At 37.2% G+C, this 19,896-nt stretch overlaps 1 protein-coding gene across 2 annotated transcripts in view; it reads right to left on the bottom strand.

Annotated features, from left to right (window-relative positions):
* The window catches only part of MARCHF5 (membrane associated ring-CH-type finger 5), a 55,089-nt gene that overhangs the window by 24,317 nt on the left and 10,876 nt on the right, over positions 1-19,896 (bottom strand). For both annotated transcript variants that reach the window (XM_082674137.1, XM_082674138.1), the window contains exon 2: positions 11,971-12,173. In XM_082674137.1, the coding sequence (XP_082530263.1) occupies positions 11,971-12,173 (203 nt within the window). The remainder of the gene's footprint in view (positions 1-11,970; positions 12,174-19,896) is intronic.

Here is a 19,896-nt window from a genome sequence, read left to right as displayed (position 1 = left end):
TATTTCTTCATGATTCAGTCTTTGTAGGTTTTATGTTTCTAGGAATTTATCCTTTACTTCTAGGTTATGCAATTTGTTGGCATACAACTGCTCACAGTACTTTCTTAAGATCCTTTGTATTTCTGGGACTTCCCCGGTGGCGCAGTGGTTAAGAATCCACCTGCCAATGCAGGGGACACAGGTTCGACACGTGTTCGAGCCCCTGGTCCGGGAAGATCCCACATGTTGCAGAGCAACTAAACCTGTGTGCCACAACTACTGAGCCTGTGCTCTAGAGCCCGCAAGCCACAACTACTGAGCCATGTGCCACAGCTACTGAAGCCCGTGTGCCTAGAGCCCGTGCTCCGCAACAAGAGAAGCCACGGCAATAAGAAGCCTGTGCACTGAAACAAAGAGTAGCCCCTGCTTGCCGTGAATAGAGAAATCCCGCACGCAGCAACGAAGACTCAATGCAGCCAAAAAAAAAAAAAAAAAAAAAGTACAGGGGAAAATATAGTATCAGAGGAAAAAGCATTTCAATCCAGAAGATGATCAACTAAAGGGGGAAAAAAAGAGAAAAAAGGACAAATAGAATGAATAAAATTTGACAGTAAAAACCCAACTATATGAGTATCACAATAAGTTTACACTTATTTACAAAAGAATTCAGAAGAACTGAAAATAAAAGGGTGAGAAAAGATAAGCAAATGTAACAACATCAAAAAAAAGCTGGTACGAAAGGGGGGAAAAGAGTAACTTTACAGTGAAAAAACCTGACAAACATAACCTTACTGAGATGATCAAGGTCAGTATCATGAGTGGTAAGTAATATTCATAGTATGTGCCTGTGATGTTTTGTGATGAAAATGGCACTTCATCTCTGTGGTCTTGTACCCCAAAACTCATAACCCCAGGAGATAATGGGAAAAACATCAGATAGATCCGAATTGTGAGACATTCTGTAAAACATCTAACCAGTATTCCTCAAAACCGTCAAGGTCAACAAAAACAAGGAAAGTGAGAAGCTGTTACAGCCAAGAGGAGCATTAAGGAGACATGACTAAATGTAATATAATATCCTGAACAGGATCCTGGAACAGAATAAGGACATTAGGGAAAAATTAAGAAAACCTGAGTAGAGTATGGACTTCAGTTAATAATAATATCAGTACTGGTACAACAACTATAACAAATGTACCATACTACATAAGGTATTAATAACAGAGGAAACTGGATATGGGATATTTGGGAACTCTCTGTACTATTTTTGAAATTTTTCTGTAAATTAAAAATTGTCCTAAAATAACAAATCTATTTTAAAAAAGCTGGTATAGCTATATTTTCATTCTACAGTTGGCCCTCCAAATCTTTGGGTTCTGCATCTGCATATTCAACCAACTGCAGAATGAAAATATCTAGGGGAAAAAAATTCCAGAAAGTTCCCCAAAGCAAAACTCAAAGTTGCTGCACACCAGCAACAACTTACCATTTACACTGTATTAGAATATTATGAGTAATCTAGAGATGATTTAAAGTGTATAGTAGGGGGACTTCCCTGGTGGCGCAGTGGTTAAGAATCCACCTGCCAACGCAGGGGACACAGTTTCGATCCCTGGTCCAGGAAGATCCCACATGCTGCGGAGCAACTAAGCCCATGTGCCACAACTACTGAAGCCTGCCCCCCTAGAGCCCATGTTCTGCAACAAGAGAAGCCACCGCAAGAAGGCTGCGCACCACAACGAAGAGTAGCCCCCGCTCGCCACAACTAGAGAAAGCCTGCGTGCAGCAATGAAGACCCAAAGCGGCCAAAAATAAATAAATAAAATAAAATAAAGTATATAGTAGTATGTGCATAAATTATATGAAAATACTATGCCATTTTATATAAGGGAGTTGAGCATCCATGGATTTTGGTATCTGCAGAGGTCCTGGAACCAACCTCCTGCAGATACCGAGGGGCAACTGTATTCTATATTATCATGTCTATGTCTATACTATATAGAAGTTTAAGACACACAAAAAAAATTCTTATAGATAAAATAGTCATTACTTAATGATAAAAAGTTGAAATCACCAGGATATTTTATTTCTAAACCTGAGGGATAAGTAAATGGATGACGGTTTATTAGTCATTATTCCTCATATGTAGTTATATATTCTTTCTCAACAAATGAAATTTCATAATAAAAGAAAAAAACCTTAGTGAACATTCTGCTGAGCTTTGATCAATGCTAAGGCAGCAGATATAATTAGTTCTGTATATTGATAGCAGCATGTTGGTAAAGGCAATGGAAAAGCAGGCACTCCAATACACTGTTGGGAAGATTAAACAGACATAATCTCTACAAAAGCCAATTTGATGATGTCTACTAATGTTATAACTGCACATACCCTTTCACTTATAGCAATTCCACTCTAGTCATTTTGCACATGTGTAAAATTATTTTACACAGTTGTTTATGACAGCACTCTTTGTAGCAGTAAAAGATTACAAACAGCCTGTATGTCCATCATTAGGAGACTGGTTATATAACCACACATTTATGTAACAGAATACTATACAACTACAAAGAAAAAGAAAGCTCTTTATACACTAATATAAAATGGTATCTACCATATATTGCTAAGGAAAAAAAAGCAAGCATAGAACATGATGTATACTAGTCTAGAATATATTAACATATAAACTAATTGTACTCAATATTCTGTTTGCCTCTCCAAATTTACTCCTCTTTCTCCACCCTGCTTTGTGCACTGGAAGGCTGACCAAACAAAACTGCACCCTCTAGGTAACCTTCCCCTCTAGCTTCTGATGTGCTTTGGTAATTTAAAATCCTGGCTCCTTACTTGCTAGAAACCCATGGAATTCCATTAAATAAATTTGCCAAGTCTGTTTCCTTACCTGTAGAATAAGGACGCTACCTATTGTGTAAAGCTTTTGAGAAGCTTAAAATAATATAGGCAAACTGACTGACATAGTGCCTGGCAAAGAGTCAGTGCCTGTTAGGAAGTGATAGCTACTGATATCACTGTTAATATTAAAAGAAAATATTATAAAATAAAATAGTAACAACTATTAATTTTATTTGCTAGATTTTATAGGAAAGGTTTCTCCCAGGAATCATTCCTCATCATCCCTAGTGAATATCTTTTCCTTCTAAGCTTTACACTGCACGTAACATTTGACAACCAGTTTTTGAGGGTAATTGTTAGTTATCTTGTCTCTACACAGAAGTTTGAATTAATGCTTAGTTGAGAACAAAAAAAGAAAAAACAAAGCTGTAATAAAATTTAACTTGAAAATAATCTAAGAATTTACATAAAGAGTGGAAGTGGCAACATTGATATCAGTTAAAATCAGCTTTAAGACAAAAAGTGTTACTAGAAACAAAGAAGAACATTTTATGATGGTAAAAGGGACAATCCATCAGAAAGACATAACAATTAGGAACATTTATGCACCTAACAACAGTCCAAAATAAACGAAGCAAAAATGGGCAGAACTGGAGAAACAGACAATTCAACAATAGCTGTAGACTTCAATAGCCCACTTTCAATGAAGAATAGGTGAAGGAACGACAAGGAAATAGAAGACTTCAAAATTCTATGAGTCAGCTAGATATTTATATCACATTCTACCACCACCACCACCACCAACAGAACACACATCTTCCCAAGTACACATGGAAAATTTGCAAGTATAAAGCTTGCTAGGCTATAAAACAAGCTTTAATCATTTAAAAGAACGGATAGCAAAGTATGTTCTTTGATCACAATGGAATGAAATTAGAAATCAATAAGAGAAGGGCATTTGGGAAATTTACAAATATGTGAAAATTAAACAACACACTCCTGAATAATCAACAGGTCAAAGTAGAAATCCAAGCAGAGCTTAGAAATTTATAGCTGTAAACTACTACATTAAAAAAGAAGAAAGATCAAGAGAATGAGAAGACAAGCCACAGACTGGGAAAAAATATTTGCAAACGATATACCTGATAAAGAACTGTTATCCAAAATACACAAAGAACATTTAAAACTCAACAATAAGAAAACTGATGTTAAAAACAGTCAAGGGCTTCCCTGGTGGCGCAGTGGTTGAGAGTCCGCCTACCGATGCAGGGGACACGGGTTCGTGCCCCGGTCCGGGAAATTCCCACATGCTGCAGAGCGGCTGGGCCTGTAAGCCATGGCCGCTGAGCCTGCGTGTCTGGAGCCTGTGCTCCGCAATGGGAGAGGCCAAAACAGTGACAGGCCCGCATACAGCAAAAAAAAAAAAACAATCAAAAGACTTAACAGACACCTCATCAAAGAAGACATAAGACTCTTTTTTCTTCCTTTTTTTTTTTTTAACATCTTTATTGGAGTATAACTGCTTTACAACAGTGTGTTAGTTTCTGCTTTATAACAAAGTGAATCAGTTATACATATACATATATCTGCATATCTCTTCCCTCTTGAGTCTCCCTCCCTCCCACCCTCCCTATCCCACCCATCTAGGTGGTCACAAAGCACCGAGCTGATTTCCCTGTGCTATGCGGCTGCTTCCCACGAGCTATTTATTTTACATTTGGTAGTGTATATATATCCATGCCACTCCCTCACGTTGTCCCATCTCACCTTTCCCCCTCCCCGTATCCTCAAGTCCATTCTCTAGTAGGTCTGCGTCTTTATTCCCGTCTTGCCCCTAGGTTCTTCATGACCATTTTTTTGGTTGTTTTTTAGATTCCATTTTTTGGTTGTTTTTTAGATTCCATTCCATTTTTTAGATTCCATATATGTGTTAGCATACAATATTTGTTTTTCTCTTTCTGACTTATTTCACTCTGTATGACAGACTCTAGGTCCATCCACCTCACTACAAATAACTCAATTTCGTTTCTTTTTATGGCTGAGTAATATTCCATTGTATATATGTGCCACATCTTCTTTATCCATTCATCTGTTGATGGACATTTAGGTTGCTTCCATGTCCTGGCTATTGTAAATAGAGCTGCAATGAACACTGTGGTACATGACTCTTTGAATTTTGGTTTTCTCAGGGTATATGCCCAGTAGTGGGATTGCTGGGTCATATGGTAGTTCTATTTGTAGTTATTTAAGGAACCTCCATACTGTTCTCCATAGTGGCTGTATCAATTTACATTCCCACCAAGAGTGCAAGAGTGTTCCCTTTTCTCCACACCCTCTCCAGCATTTCCTGTTCGTAGATTTTTTAAAAAAATTAATTAATTTAATTTTGGCTGTGTTGGGTCCTCATTGCTGCGTGCAGGCTTCTAGTTGCAGCGAGCAGGGGCTAGTCTTCATTGTGGTGCACAAGCTTCTCATTGCGGTGGTTTCTCTTGTTGTGGAGCGTGGGCTCTAGGCACGTGGTCTCAGTAGTTGGGGCACACAGGCTTAGTTGCTCTGCGTCATGTGGGATCTTCCCAGACCAGGGCTCGAACCCATGTCCCCTGCATTGGCAGACGGATTCTTAACCACTGCGCCACCAGGGAAACCCCGTTTGTAGATTTTTTATTTTTAACATCTTTATCGGAGTATAATTGCTTTATAATGGTGTGTTAGTTTCTGCTTTATAACAAAGTGAATCAGTTATACATATACGTATGTTCCCATATCTCTTCACTCTTGCGTCTCCCTCCCTCCCACCCTCCCTATCCCACCCCTCTAGGTGATCACAAAGCTCTGAGCTGATCTTCCTGTGCTATGTGGCTGCTTCCCACTAGCTACCTATTTTACATTTCGTAGTGTATATATGTCCATGCTACTCTCTCACTTTGTCACAGCTTACCCTTCCCCATCCCCATATCCTCAAGTCCATTCTCTAGTAGGTCTGTGTCTTTATTTCTGTCTTGCCTCTAGGTTCTTCATGACCTTTTTTTTCCCTTAGATTCCATATATATGTGTTAGCATATGGTATTTGTTTTTCTCTTTCTGACTTACTTCACTCTGTATGACAGACTCTAGGTCCATCCACCTCACTACAAATAACTCAATTTCGTTTCTTTTTATGGCTGAGTAATATTCCATTGTATATATGTGCCACATCTTCTTTATCCATTCATCTGTTGATGGACACTTAGGTTGCTTCCATGTCTTGGCTGTTGTAAATAGAGCTTCAATGAACATTGTGGTACATGACTCTTTTTGAATTAGGGTTTTCTCTGGGTATATATATGCCCAGTAGTGGGATTGCTGGGTCATATGGTAGTTCTATTTTTAGTTATTTAAGGAACCTCCATACTGTTCTCCATAGTGGCTGTATCAATTTACATTCCCACCAACAGTGCCAGAGGGTTCCCTTTTCTCCACACCCTCTCCAGCATTTATTGTTTGTAGACTTTTTGATGATGGCCATTCTGACCGGTGTGAGGTGATACCTCATTGTAGTTTTGATTTGCATTTCTCTAATGATTAATTATGTTGAGCATTCTTTCATGTGTCTGTTGGCAATCTGTATATCTTTGGAGAAATGTCTATTTAGGTCTTCTGCCGTTTTTGGATTGGGTTGTTTGTTTTTTTGTTACTGAGCTGCATGTGCTGCTTGTAAATTTTGGAGATTAATCCTTTGTCAGTTGCTTCATTTGCAAATGTTTTCTCCCATTCTGAGGGTTGTCTTTTGGTCTTGTTTATGGTTTCCTTTGCTGTGCAAAAGCTTTGAAGTTTCATTAGGTCCCATTTATTTTTGTATTTATTTCCATTTCTCTAGGAGGTGGGTCAAAAAGGATCTTGCTGTGATTTATGTCACAGAGTGTTCTGCCTATGTTTTCCTCTAAGAGTTTGATAGTTTCTGGCCTTGCATTTCGGTCTTTAATCCATTTTGAGTTTATTTTTGTGTATGGTGTTAGGGAGTGTTCTAATCTCATACTATTACATGTACCTGTCCAGTTTTCCCAGCACCACTTATGGAAGAGGCTGTCTTTTCTCCACTGTATATTCTTGCCTCCTTTATCAAAGATAAGGTGACCATATGTGCGTGGGTTCATCTCTGGGCTTTCTATCCTGTTCCATTGATCTATCTTTCTGTTTTTCTGCCAGTACCATACTGTTTTGATTACTGCAGCTTTGTAGTATAGTCTGAAGTCAGGGAGCCTGACTCCTCCAGCTCTGTTTTTCTTTCTTAAGATTGCTTTGGCTATTCGGGGTCTTTTTTGTTTCCATACAAATTGTGAAATTTTTTGTTCCAGTTCTGTGAAAAATGCCAGTGGTAGTTTGATAGGGATTGCATTGAATCTGTAGATTGCTTTGGGTAGTAGAGTCATTTTCACAATGTTGATTCTTCCAATCCAAGAACATGGTATATCTCTCCATCTATTTGTATCATTTTTAATTTCTTCCATCAGTGTCTTGTTATTTTCTCCATACAGGTCTTTTGTCTCCTTAGGCAGGTTTATTCCAGATATTTTATTCTTTTTGTTGCAGTGGTAAATGGGAGTGTTTTCTTAATTTCATTTGCAGATTTTTTATCATTAGTGTATAGGAATGCCAGAGATTTCTGTGCATTAATTCTGTATCCTGCTACTTTACCAAATTCATTGATTAGCTCTAGTAGTTTTCTGGTAGCATCTTTAGGATTCTCTATGTATAGTATCATGTCATCTGCAAACAGTGACAGCTTTACTTCTTCTTTTCCGATTTGGATTCCTTTTATTTCTTTTTCTTCTCTGATTGCTGTGGCTAAAAGTTCCAAAACTATGATAAGAGTGGTGAAAGTGGGCAACCTTGTCTTGTTCCTGATCTTAGTGGAAATGGTTTCAGTTTTTCACCATTGAGAATGATGTTGGCTGTGGGTTTGTCATATATGGCCTTTATTATGTTGAGGAAAGTTCCCTCTATGCCTATTTTCTGCAGGGTTTTTTATCATAAATGGGTATTGAATTTTGTTGAAAGCTTTCTCTGCATCTATTGAGATGATCATATGGTTTTTCTCCTTCAGTTTGTTAATATGGTGTATCACATTGATTGATTTGCGTATATTGAAGAATCCTTGCATTCCTGGGTGTTCGTAGATTTTTTGATGATGGCCATTCTGACAGGGGTGAGAAGGACATAAGACTCAATAAGCACATGAAAAGACACTCAACATCTATGTCATTAGGGAATAGCAAATTAAAACTGGTGGCGCAGTGGTTAAGAATCCACCTGCCAAGGCAGGGGACACGGGTTCGAGCCCTGGTCTGGGAAGATCCCACATGCCACAGAGCAACTAAGCACGTCTGCCACAACTACTGAGCCTGAGCTGTAAAGTCTGTGAGCCACAACTACTGAGACCGCATGCCACAACTACTGAAGCCCTCGCACTGCAATGAAGAGTAGCCCCCGCTTGCCGCAACTAGAGAAAACACACGTGCAGCAACAAAGACCCAATGCAGCCAAAAATTAATAAATAAATTTATTAAAAAAAAAAACCAATGAGATATAAATGGCTAAATCCAAAACACTGACAAAAGCAAGTGCTGCAAGGATACAGAGCAACAGGAACTTATTGCTGGTAAGAATGCAAAATGTACAGCCACTCTGAAAGACAATTTGGTAGTTTCTTACAAAACTAAACATACTCTTACCATATGATCCAGCAATTATGCTCCTTGTTATTTACCTAAATAAGTTGAAAATATATGTCCGCACAAAAACTTGCACACAGATGTGTACTGCAGCTTTATTTGTAATTGCCAAAACCTGGAAGCAACAAGATGTCCTTCAGTAGGCGAATGGATAAATAAGCTGTGGTATGTCCAGACAATGGGATATGATTCAGTATTAACAAGAAATGAACTATCAAGCCATGAAAGACACGGAGAAACTTTAAATATATTTACTAAGTGAAGGAAACCAATCTGAAAAGGCTACATACTGTATGATTCCAGCTATATGACATTCTGAAAAAGGCAAGACTATGAAGACAGTAAAAAGATCATTGGTTGCCAGGGTTTAGGGAGGAGGATGGGATGACTAGGAGGATATATTCACAATATATTCCCTATTGACAATTAAGAACACACACTTGCCACCATCCTTCCATTCTGGCTGCCACTAAGTACCAGAAAAGATGCAGACTTTGGCCAGCTAGCCAGACAGACTGAGTCTAAATCCATATGAAAACTTTTTTTTTTTTGCGGTACGCGGGCCTCTCACTGTTGTGGCCTCTCCTGTTGCGGAGCACAGGCTCCGGACACGTAGGCTCAGCGGCCATGGCTCACGGGCCCAGCCGCTCCGCGGCATGTGGGATCTTCCCGGACCGGGGCACGTACCCGTGTCCCCTGCATCGACAGGTGGACTCTCAACCACTGCGCCACCAGGGAAGCCCAAAGTATAATACATTTTTAAACAGGGACTGAAACATTATATAACAGGGATAAGAAGCCACTGAAGCATTCATATAATTTTCAACCACTCTAGTAAACCAATCAATACCTGCATTATGAATTTTGTCACTGAAAGCCAAGATTAAAAACTGTGAAGGAACTTTAAGTTATTTTAACAAAAACAGGTATAACTATGGTCAGCTGCAAAATTAATGATAAATATGCTCAGAAAGAAAACAATTTACTGGTATGTTTCTGTATCAGATGACACTACTGGACATTAATTACATAATGTTAGGTGTGGTATTCAGTGAGTAAAAACAGTTACTTTCACAGATGTTGCTCTTAAATATTTTGTTTCATGGCTACAAGAAACCACTAGTATTCAGAATATGAATCAACTCTTGGTATGTACATAATATGTAAATTATGAAATACAAACAGTTCTGATTATCAATGAAAACATGCTTTAGAGAAGGGATTTTCCTTTAACCAACAATTATCTTTGAACTTTGACTTGAAAATGTACACTAGGATCAATATGGCCAAAAGCACTAGTCATGTGTGTAGCAAGAAAGAGTATAGCACCTGAAAGTCAATTCACACATGGCTTCATTTACAGACAACACCTGACATTGGACAGTAAGTCTTCTACTGAGTCTGTTAAAGATTGCATGGAAAATTGTGAATATAATATTCAAACTGCAGTCCCTGAGCAGGTATCTTCAGAATGTTATGTCAGGAAAAAAGAAGCAAATACAACACTCTGCTTTCCTATCTTGTCAGGAAGAAAGATGCTAACAAAAACTATTTAAATGAAGTATGTACATTTTTTTCCCCATGACACCAGTAAGGTCAGTAAAAAATGTCTATGATTATCTGTGGCTTACTCAAGTGGCAGATCTCTGTGATATTCAGTATTGTGAATAGCGTGAACCTATCACATGAGGGTGAAATAACAATTCTTAATGATAAAATATGAAGACCAAATCATGATACACATAGCTTAAGCAAAGAGTTTGACTTTTCCAACATGTAGCCATTTTCTTTCCTTGTTGTAGAATGAAATCAGTGTCTTATTATTAGTATACTTAAAAAATGTATTCAATTACCACACTAGACCTAAAAACATGTTTCCTAGAACTGAAATACAACCAGAAGGACAGATTTATCCACTGCTATCTTCCAAACTGCAATATTCAACTTCATTGCTGAGTGCCACACATTTGTCCACTCAGTGCTTCATCAGATATTGTAGGTAGTTTTCAGTGAGAATTCTTGCAATAATTTTTGTACCCATCCATTTGAATATCTAAAACATCTAAAAGAATCATCCTATACTTGCTGCTATTCCCAACAACCTATAGTTGAAAAGTGGGATTATCTGATTTAGCAGAACTAAGAAGTAGGAAAAGAAACAGTTAAACACTACTGAGTGCGTGTGCCGCAGCTACTGAAGCCCTCGCGCCTAGAGCCCGTGCTCCACAACAAGAGAAGCCACCACAATGAGAAGCCTGCTCGCCGCAACTAGAGAAAGCCCGCGCGCATCAACAAAGACCCAACACAGGCAAAAATAAATAAATAAATTAAAAACAACAACAAAAACAAAAAAGATCTGTCAGTGTGGTCCACAAATTCTAAATGTCTGAGAAATGCTACTTTCTCTACTACACTATTTTTCTTTCATAGAAAGCTATCACTTCTTCCTATGCATTATGTTAGAGAAATATAGACAGGTATGGAAATTCTGTTTGCCTTTATTATTAATCTTCTCACATTAGAAAAGCACTTCATCATCTGCACTTATGTTGCCTTATTTTTTTAAAGAAAGGTCTGATTTCAATATGTATAGCACCTAGAAAAAAATAATCTAATAATTATTTCCAGTTTCTCCTTGAACTCTATTCCTCCACAAAGTCATTTTTTCCTCGACCTTCCCAAAACCCAAACTGCTTTCATATACCTCTTGATTATAGACAAGTGTCATATTAAAAATGTTGAACAACTGGCATGGCATAAACACCAAACAAAGAGAATGACACCAGTTCATAATCACATGGATGTAATGGAACATGCTAACTAAATATCAGCCTTAGTTATAGCTTCCTTTAAGCAATCTGCTACACTTGTTTCAACACTAGCCTCATTCTCAAAGACCATTGGTTATTCCTTGCCTGCCAATTCACAGAAAAAGGAAAGTAGTTTTCATGAAAAACAGACATATAAATTGGATTCCAAACACTGTCTTTTATTAAATATTTAATTTCCCTTTTATTCCTTAATAGAAGAATTAATAAAAATAAGTATTAGAAAGAACACACTATTGTTTTCTTTCCCCCACACCAATGGTTTCCAGAGAATGAGGCTCTCTAGTCAGCCTTTTATTATAGTTTTGTTAACTTGATTTTACCCACACAATTAGATATCCAAGTTCTTTATCCACTCAACCAAATGAAAACATTGAATACACAGACAAATGGATAGATCTGGGGATATATTAAGGATAATGTAAACTGTTAGCAAAACAAAATATCTGACATTTAGAGAGAAAACAACAGAAATGGAATAGAGAAATTCACAAAAAAGCAAAGACATGAGTCACTTAAAAATAAACCTAGGATCATAGAGTCATATATTATAACATTATATATATATATATCTGTGTTGGTTTTAAGGGTCTTCTTACCCAACTTTGGAAAAACTATTAAGTATTCAGCATTGCACTGGGGACATGCCACTCTGGCTGTACTGTTTCCTCTTTGTTTTTCATCCACCCAGCGCTGCAGACAAGCCTGGTGAACCCATTTTGTAGATCCTCTGCATCTGCATGGTCTCACCCATTCAGCTGTTCTATCATCTTCATCAGTGGCAAAACACACCCAGCAACTTCTGTAAATTAAAAGAGAAAATAATGACATTATCATTAACACCCCAGCCTCCTCTTCACTGCAGCTCTCACTTAATGGGATTAGCCTACTATATTATATTATAGGAACTTTTAATTCTATACTAAAAGACTGAGGAGAAAAACAACCAACACATTTCCAGTAGGGTAGTTTCTTCTTTTTCTGTTTTTCCTTGTATTCTTCTGCAGAATCTTGTGTTTTCTGAATTTTGTTTTTTATGTAACTTCCTCCATCTTTCTAGTAAATTAAGGTTTTTTTAAAAAATTAATTTATTTATTTTTGGCTGCACTGGTCTTTGTTTCTGCATGTGGGCTTTCTCTAGTTGCGGTGAGCGGGGCTATTCTTCATTGCGGTGCATGGGCTTCTCACTGCAGTGGCTTCTCTTGTTGCAAAGCATGGGCTCTAGGTGTGCGGGCTTCAGTAGTTGTGGCTCGTGGGCTCTAGAGCACAGGCTCAGTAGTTGTAGCGCATAGGCTTTAGTTGCTCCATGGCATGTGGGATCTTCCTGGACCAGGGCTTGAACCCATGTCCCCTGAATTGGCAGGCAGATTCTTAACCACTGCGCCACCAAGGAAGTCCATCTTTCTTGTAATTCTTCATCTTCTCTAATGAACCAGAACGCAAAGAGACAATCCTCAAGCTGCTTTTATAAGACCTAATAATTCTTCGAGGAGTGATAAATATAGGAATATGTGAAGTTCAGTGTATCTGCCATTTCAACAACATTAACCTCTTAACCTCTTGAACTTGTAAAACTAAAGCATTACATAAATGATTTCACATATGGTCTCATTCAGTTTTCAACTGAGACAGGAAAAAACCCCACTCATTTCTCTTTCTGGTAAAGTATGACTCTAAGAGAGAAAGATGATTAAATTAAAAAGCACAAAGGAAAGAAGAGATGAAGATATCAGGATAAATTGTTTTAGGATAGTGATATGATAAATTTGGGCCAAAGGGCTTCCCTGGTGGCGCAGTGGTTGAGAGTCTGCCTGCTGATGCAGGGGACACGGGCTCGTGCCCCGGTCCGGGATGATCCCACATGCTGCTGGGCCCGTGAGCCATGGCCGCTGAGCCTGCGCGGCCAGAGCCTATGCTCCACGGTGGGAGGGGCCACAGCAGTGAGAGGCCCGCGTACTGCAAAAAAAAAAAAAAAAAAAATTTGGGCCTACATGTTTCCATTATAGGTATGATTGGTTTTCCTTTTTTGTGGGAATTAAATTATATTTATTATATTCAAAATCTAAAAGTCAAGTCTGGGATGCTTATATTTTAAAAAATTCTATTGAGATGGTTAATTTTTAAACACTTCCCCATTTTGCTTTTGAGGATACTTCATGAACTCTAATTTGTTCTTGTGGAATTAGGTTGCAATTCCTTATTTTTTTCCTGTCAATTAACACAAGTTTTGACACCGATTTCCATTAGGGCAAATACAATTTAACTCAATGACACCATTCACTCCCCTTTACTACCTTAAAGTTTGACTGCACAATAGGAAACTGCTAATTAAAGCTTGTCACTTACTGTGCACATTTCACTTAATTAGATAAGTGGCTCTGTCAGAACTTAACTATGCTCAGTGGGAAAGACTATATAGTCAGGTACTATATACCGGTGAGGTCTCCAGTCTGTAGAACAATATGAATTTTAATTGTGTGCTCCAATTAAAAACTTCGCAATTAGAATAGGGAAAAAAAAACTGAAGTGAATACGTGGCAACAATATCCAAAATTGTGCTTTTACTCAGCTTTCAAATTCAGTCAGATTCCATTTGACCTACCTAGGTAAAAACGAGGTAGGGAGCATTTGTTTGAGCACGCCTGACTCTCTGACCCACCTCAGCCAAGCTGTCTGGGCCCTCGTGCTATCTTACGGTTATCCAGAAATGCCTCCTCCTCCACCTCCTTATTCTTTAAAATTTTATTGTGGTAAAATATACATAACATAAAATTTACTACTTTAACCATTTTTAAGATTGCAATTCAGTAGCACTAAGTCATTCACACTGGCAACCATCATCAATATCCATGATTTGAGTGGGTTTCAACCTAGTTTTTTTCATAAAATTTCAATTGACAAGTATACAGCAAATAAACCAGTTATTTGAGGTGTTAGTATATGTTTTCCCCATTTAACCAAGGTAATTTTGTAAATATAATTGTATACCTCTGGGAAATGAAAACCATATTCTGGTAACAAAATATAGGCAGAATATCTAGAAACTAGATTTCTAGGTTCTTGTAAGTTTTTCATATCAACAATGGAACATATATGTAGCTAAGTACATCTAGACCAGCATAATTAATCAGTATTAAAGTGAACTGAATCTTAAATTAAGCCAATTTCCAGTCATCAGGAAAAAACAAAATAAAATGTAAAGAACCTTAATACTAAGTTGAATCAAATGAAATTGCCTATATTTATCTGTTTTTAATTTACATAAATGGTAGCTTCATATACCAATATAATGGGAATATTTGTATAGCTATAATCCCCATAAATTCCGGATAAGTTTATTTTTCCCCAACATTTAATAGGAAAAATTTCAAACTTTCGAAAAAAGTTGAAAAACTGGTGAACATCCATATTCTTAACACCTAGACTCTACAATTCTTATCATTTTGCTACATATGTACTTTACTACATATTCTTTCATCAATCTTATTTTTTGATGCATTTCAAAGTTTCAGACATTAGTGTACTTCGCCCCTAAATAAACACTTCCACAGCTTTACTTTTTAGAAGGTACTCAACTAACATTTAAAAGAGGCACTTTCCGGATTTTTTTTCTAATTTCACAACTATGGTAGATAAGGTAGTTGAACGATGATTTACAGTGAAAACTTATTAGGTGTTAAACCTAATTGGAAGTGTTAATACCCATAACCTTGTTTTTATTGTTTGATTCATAGTGACAGTGAGTATACAGCTTACAAATTTGGATTTTGAAGCTAATGCTCATTAGAGATTAACTGAAATTATCCTATAGATATTTAAAAAAAAACTTATTCATAATAATACTCTCAAAAAGTCTGATATTCAACATCTACCAACGTACCACATCCATTTTCTATTTATTCTAATCGCTAAACAGTACATCTGATAATGGTCATCTGAGATCAAATAGTATTGCCCACAATACGTAAGCTTCTGATAACACCACCAAATTACTTCACCTAAAAATTATAATTTAGATACAAGTAAATGTTATATAAAATGAAGACTTCTAACTTAATAGTACAAAACAAACAAGCAACTGAAAATTATAGAAATTGCCAGCAACATTTACTGAGCATTCACTGATTCCATGTGGTTGCACAAACAAAATAAATGGAAGATTGTACCTATCTAGAAAACCCTATAATTTAATTGGGGCTACATCCAGTAGATACAAGAGATTTAAGGTTCCAGTGAAATTACCATAGGTACATCCATTTTAAGAAGGAAGGATCAATTTGGATAGATCAGGAAAGGTTTCAGGGAGGAGTGATAGCAGAAATTAGCAGGGGCAAGTGATTTTATTGCAGGGATTGTCAAAACAAAGGTCTCAGGATCAGTAGTTCAGGATCACTAGGGAACTTGCAAATTCTCTGGCTCTACTCCAGATCTAGTAAATAAGAAACTCTAGAGGAAGAGGGCCTACAAATCTGTGATTTAACAAGCTCTCAAGGTGATCCCAATATTCAATAAAGTTTGGGAACTGCTGGTGTAGAAAAATGGCAGGTAAAAAAAAGCAAACATATTGGAGAAAGCAGACTGTGTGAAAGGGATAATTACTGGATTTACTTAAGGTAGAAATAATTGCTTCTGATGACTAAATATTTTTAATATAAATAACAGTACAGAAAATGTTAGGTTCTAAAGAATTTATTAACTGATTTACTACCTTACTAGGTATATGAGTTTAATCTACATAATATGGAAAGAATATTAGTCTGTGAAATAAGGGCCAGGTACATGGGAAATTAAAGCATATAAAAATGTTCACATAAATGTTTTTAGGCAGACAGCCTGTAAGACAGTTATTAGTCTTCAGGGCTGGAAATGAGGGGAGGGAACAAAGTTTGTATAGAAATCTTCTCTTCCCTCATTTTTAAAAAAAACTTCTAATAGGCTGACCAGGAATATCACCTAAGAAGGTCTTAAAATTATGCATTCCCCCTTTGCTTCCCCATACCCTAATCCCTCCTTGATGCAATCTATTTCAGCTATTTATTCCCCAATTCCCCACCTCCTTCCATTTAAGGAGAAAAGAGGTTGTTTGAAAATGATGGGTTTAGAGTTTCTCAAGATCTTAGAATAGAGGAGAGAGCAGAAGCTTGTGGTTTAATGTACAGCACAATTTCTCTTTTTTAGGGACAAAAAGTATACCATACTTTTTAAGGAAAACCACTCTTCTCTCCAACATCAGCCATGTATGTGGTTTATTTAGGCAGTTAGTCCCACATCCCCAGCTCCAGGAAGAGTAATCCCTAGATTGGTTTAAGGGAGTATCCCATGTCCTAGATTACAGTTATTGGGAGGCTGGGCCCATAAAGCTAGTTTCACTAGAGTGAACTTCAGAATTTTTGCTGGGAAAGTTGGTACAAAGACTTTCTTTTCCACTGAGCCTGAAGGCAGGAAAAGTGTGAACCTAAATGAGGGTGTGAGGCTCTGCTGCCAGGAGAGCCACAATGTGGAGCCTAAAGAACCCAGAGGAAGCTGAAAGATACTGATGACTTCGTTTGAGACATGGATCAAGCTGTGCTTAAAGCTAAATATACCCTTGCACTGTTCACTTACATAAACCCACAGATTTTTTTTTTTTTGGTTTAACCAGTTTGGGGCAGATTCCTATCAGACACAACCCAAACAATCTTGTTATAGATTGTGAGAAACTGGATATAAGGGATAGCCCTGAACAATCATATAATGTAGACTCTTAAACAGCTTTTAAAAGGACACTATTTTTTGTCAATGGCTTTGTTTCCTACTGACCGCAACTTGAACTGAAAAGGCTTAAATAAATCTAATTTCCACTGCAAGTACTTTGAGTCTTGCAAGTTTTTCAATTTCTCACACAGGGCAAAAATATGCTCCTGATTCTGGCTACTGGATCAGGTCATTTCTTAGATAAAAACAGCCAACAAAGATAAAACCAAACATTTTGAAATTAAAAATTCTTACTGACAATGCTATAATATTTGCATTGCAGGATCAATTTAACTATAATTCTACTTTATTACATATTTTAATGTTACAGTTTATAGGATGGCAATTTTAATACCCTTAAAAGGTGAGAACTGGCTATTTGCCATTTCAAAGGACAAAGCCAAAAACCTTTCAAGTCCACACCTAAGAAGAGGTTGTAATTTCTGACAAAATTCTAATTAAGAGTTTCTCTTTGAGTCATTTCCTCCCCTTCTTCTCTTCAATCCTCCAATCTCTAAGCAGTGTTCAGTGTGATGCAGAAGCATCATCTGAGAACTTGATAGAAATGCAGTTTCAGGTCCCACCCCAGACCGGCAGAATCAGAAACTCTGAGGATGGGACCCAACAGTACATTTAAAAAATATATTTATTTTAAATTTCTTTAAAAATTCTTCTTTTTTTATTGCAGTAAAATATATAACATAAAATTTGCCATCTTAACCATTTTTAAGTGTATAGTTCAGTGGTATTAAATACATTTACACTGTTGTGCTACCATCACCACCATCCATCCCCATAACTCTTCATCTTATAAAACAAACTCTATACTTATTAAACAACTCTCCAATGTCCTCTCTCCCAAGCCCCTGACAGCCACCCTTATACCTTCTGTCTTTGTAATTTTGACTACTCTAAGTACCTCATATAAGTGGAATCATCCAGTATTTGTCTTTCTATGTCTTCAAGGTTCATCCACATTGTAGCATATTGCAGAATATCCTTCCTTTTTACGAGGCTGAATAGTATTCCATTGTATGTATATATACCACATTTTGCTTATCCATTCATTGGTCTTAGATACTAAGGTTGCTTCCAAGTTTTAGCTATTGTGAATAATACTGTTATGAACATGGGTGTACAAATATCTCTTTGAGATCCTGTTTTCAATTCTTTTTGGATATATACCCAGAAGTGAAATTGCTGGGTCACATGGTAATTCTGTTTTTAACTTTTTTGAGGAATCACCAACATGGTATTTCAACAAACCCTTCAGGTGATCGTGATACCGAAGTTTGAGAACCTCTGCTCTGGCCATTCTTCTTTCCTTTTTCCCTTTGTAAGTTTCCTCAACTCACCATAATACAAAAATGAAATTTTATTTTACATTCAATGTAAACATTTTTAAGCTATTTGGTTTTTAATTTAAATAGTAAGCAAAATGCTTGAGATCCTTTTTTCTAAGGAAAAAAGCTAGCTAAATTTGGGGAAAAGATTTTGTGAGTTCAGGATATTCTAACTGGTTAAAGAACTTGGGATGCCTGAGTTCAAATTCCTGCTTACCACTTATTTTAGGTTTAATGACAATCTCTTTCAGAGTTTTTGTAATGCAGCGGTTCTTAACCTGAGGTTCATGAAAAATTTACGGGATTGGTAAATTTGGATGGGAAAAAAGTAATTATACCTTTATTTTCACTAAACTCTAAATAAAATTCAGTTTTCCTTCAATGATGAATAAACAACTCATAGTAATATTAGCATACAGCAATTAGAAATTAGTACAGTGACCAGAAATTTTCCTATTACAGCTGTGCAGATCTCAAAATAACATTTAACCCACTGCTAATTTGAAATTAATTATCAGACCCACCAGTAATAGACCTTGTATTTGTTTTAAAGCTCATATTACCATGTCAGATTTTTAATATTTTGGTAGCTGTATTTCAACATAATTTGTCCATTTCTGACCTGTATATTTTGTTTTATTCTTTCAAAACATTCTGAGAAGGAACCCATGAGCTTAACTAAACTTCCAAAGGAGTTCTCAGCATAAAAAAGGTTTTATGTTAAAATTCCCTATGGTAGAACCCTCCTACACTGTTGGTGGAATTGTAAATTGGTACAGCCACTATGGAAAACAGTATAGGGGTTCCTCAAAAAACTAAAAATAGAGTTGTCATATTATCCAGCAATCCCACTCCTGGGCACATATCCAGACAAAACCATAATTCAAACAGATGCATGCACCCCTGAGTTCACAGCAGCACTATTCACCATAGCCAAGACATGGAAACAACCTAAATGTCTACCGACAGATGAATGGATAAAGAAGATGTGGTGTGTACACACACACACACACACACAGAAATACTCCTCAGCCATAAAAAAATGAAATAATGCCATTTGCAGCAACATGGATGGACCTAGAGATTATCATACTTAGTGAAGTAAGTCAGAAAGTGAAAGACAAATACCATATGATATCACCTACATGTGGAACCTAAAATAGAACACAGGGCTTCCCTGGTGGCGCAGTGGTTGAGAGTCCGCCTGCCGATGCAGGGGACGCAGGTTCGTGCCCCGGTCCGGGAAGATCCCACATGCCGCGGAGCAGCTGGGCCCGTGAGCCATGGCCGCTGAGCCTGCGCGTCCGGAGCCTGTGCTCCGCAACGGGAGAGGCCACAACAGTGAGAGGCCCACGTACCACAAATCAATCAATCAACCAATCAATCAATCAAATAGGACACAAATGAACTTATCTATGAAACAGAAACAGACTCACAGACAAAGAGAAC

The sequence above is a fragment of the Grampus griseus genome, assembly GCF_964374135.1.
Source record: "Grampus griseus genome assembly, chromosome: 16".
Lineage (NCBI taxonomy): Eukaryota > Metazoa > Chordata > Mammalia > Artiodactyla > Delphinidae > Grampus > Grampus griseus.
The sequence above is the reverse complement of the archived record's forward strand: the minus strand, read 5'-3'. Positions and strand labels throughout refer to the sequence as shown.